The sequence below is a fragment of the Colobus angolensis genome, unplaced genomic scaffold (genome assembly GCF_000951035.1).
Source record: "Colobus angolensis palliatus isolate OR3802 unplaced genomic scaffold, Cang.pa_1.0 Scaffold792, whole genome shotgun sequence".
In the NCBI taxonomy this organism is placed as follows: Eukaryota; Metazoa; Chordata; class Mammalia; order Primates; family Cercopithecidae; genus Colobus; species Colobus angolensis.
In genome coordinates this window covers 107,905-109,022 of record NW_012121732.1, presented here as the reverse complement: position 1 = coordinate 109,022, position 1,118 = coordinate 107,905, and the positions used below count along the sequence as shown (strand labels likewise).

Here is a 1,118-nt window from a genome sequence, read left to right as displayed (position 1 = left end):
AGACATTTAACTTGAGAGATCCTCACTTTCAGTATTGGGAAAGAACTTGGCCAAGCAGGAGTATAAGTTTGCCCAACTTTATTAAAGGAGCAGTGTTCTGTTGTTCTAGTAAAAATCTAATGCCTGTAGTTGAAATTGTCCCTCCTCCTCTAGGAGATGGAGCCTCAGCAGATTATAGTAAAACCAAAAGTTAGCCTGACTAGCTTTTTTTTTTGAGATGGAATCTCGCTCTGTCACCCAGGCTGGAGTGCAATGGCACAATCTTGGCTCACTGCACCCTCCACCTCCCAGGTTCAAGCAATTCTCCTGCTGCAGTCTCCTGAGTAGCTGGAACTACAGGCACTCCACCATAGCTGGCAATTCATAGAGACGGGGTTTCACCATGTTGGCCAGGCTAGTCTTGAACTCCTGACGTCAGGTGATCCGCCTGCCTTGGCCTCCCAAAGTGCTGAGATTATAGGTGTGAGCCACCACACCCAGCCTCTGACTAGCATTTTTGACAGTTTTATTTACTTTGGATGTTTTAGGGCTGAAACTCTGCTATAAACTATGCCTGTGTTATCCGTTGCTGGCTTTAGTTCATAATAAGCCAGAACCATGGTCTTCAGGCTTTTTATATCTGGGAACTCCTGATCTCTACTTGTTTTCCGTTTCTGCTTTTTATGGAATTGAGTGTGGATGGAGGGTTATTGTCTCGCTGCTTGGTAACCCTAGCTGTAATGAGGTGTCAGCCATCTATGAGGATTTTTCACATTCCTGTCCTCTCTGCCTGATGTAAGTGACAATTCCTAGCTTGAGAAAAGAATTGTCTCCATGATTATTAAGGTTGACTTATACAATCCTTAACTAGAAATAAGAGCATATTCATATGTATCTCTTAACAGATATGAAAATGGCTGTGCTTATTTCCATGAAGAGGAAAGAGAAGGACTTGCAAAGATATGTAGGCTTGCCATTCATTCTCGATATGAAGACTTCGTAGTGGATGGCTTCAATGTGTTATATAACAAGAAGCCTGTCATATATCTTAGTGCTGCTGCTAGACCTGGCCTGGGCCAATACCTTTGTAATCAGGTAATGTGGTATCAGGTGGCTATTTTAAAGAAATAAAGTCTTCT

The 1,118-nt window shown here is 42.7% G+C and overlaps 1 protein-coding gene across 1 annotated transcript in view; it reads left to right on the top strand.

The window, feature by feature from the left end:
- LOC105502333 (pyridoxal-dependent decarboxylase domain-containing protein 1-like) overlaps nucleotides 1-1,118 on the top strand; it is a 41,339-nt gene that overhangs the window by 11,229 nt on the left and 28,992 nt on the right. Inside the window, 1 exon segment of the mRNA XM_011928745.1 lies at nucleotides 885-1,074. Within this exon segment, the coding sequence (XP_011784135.1) occupies nucleotides 885-1,074 (190 nt within the window).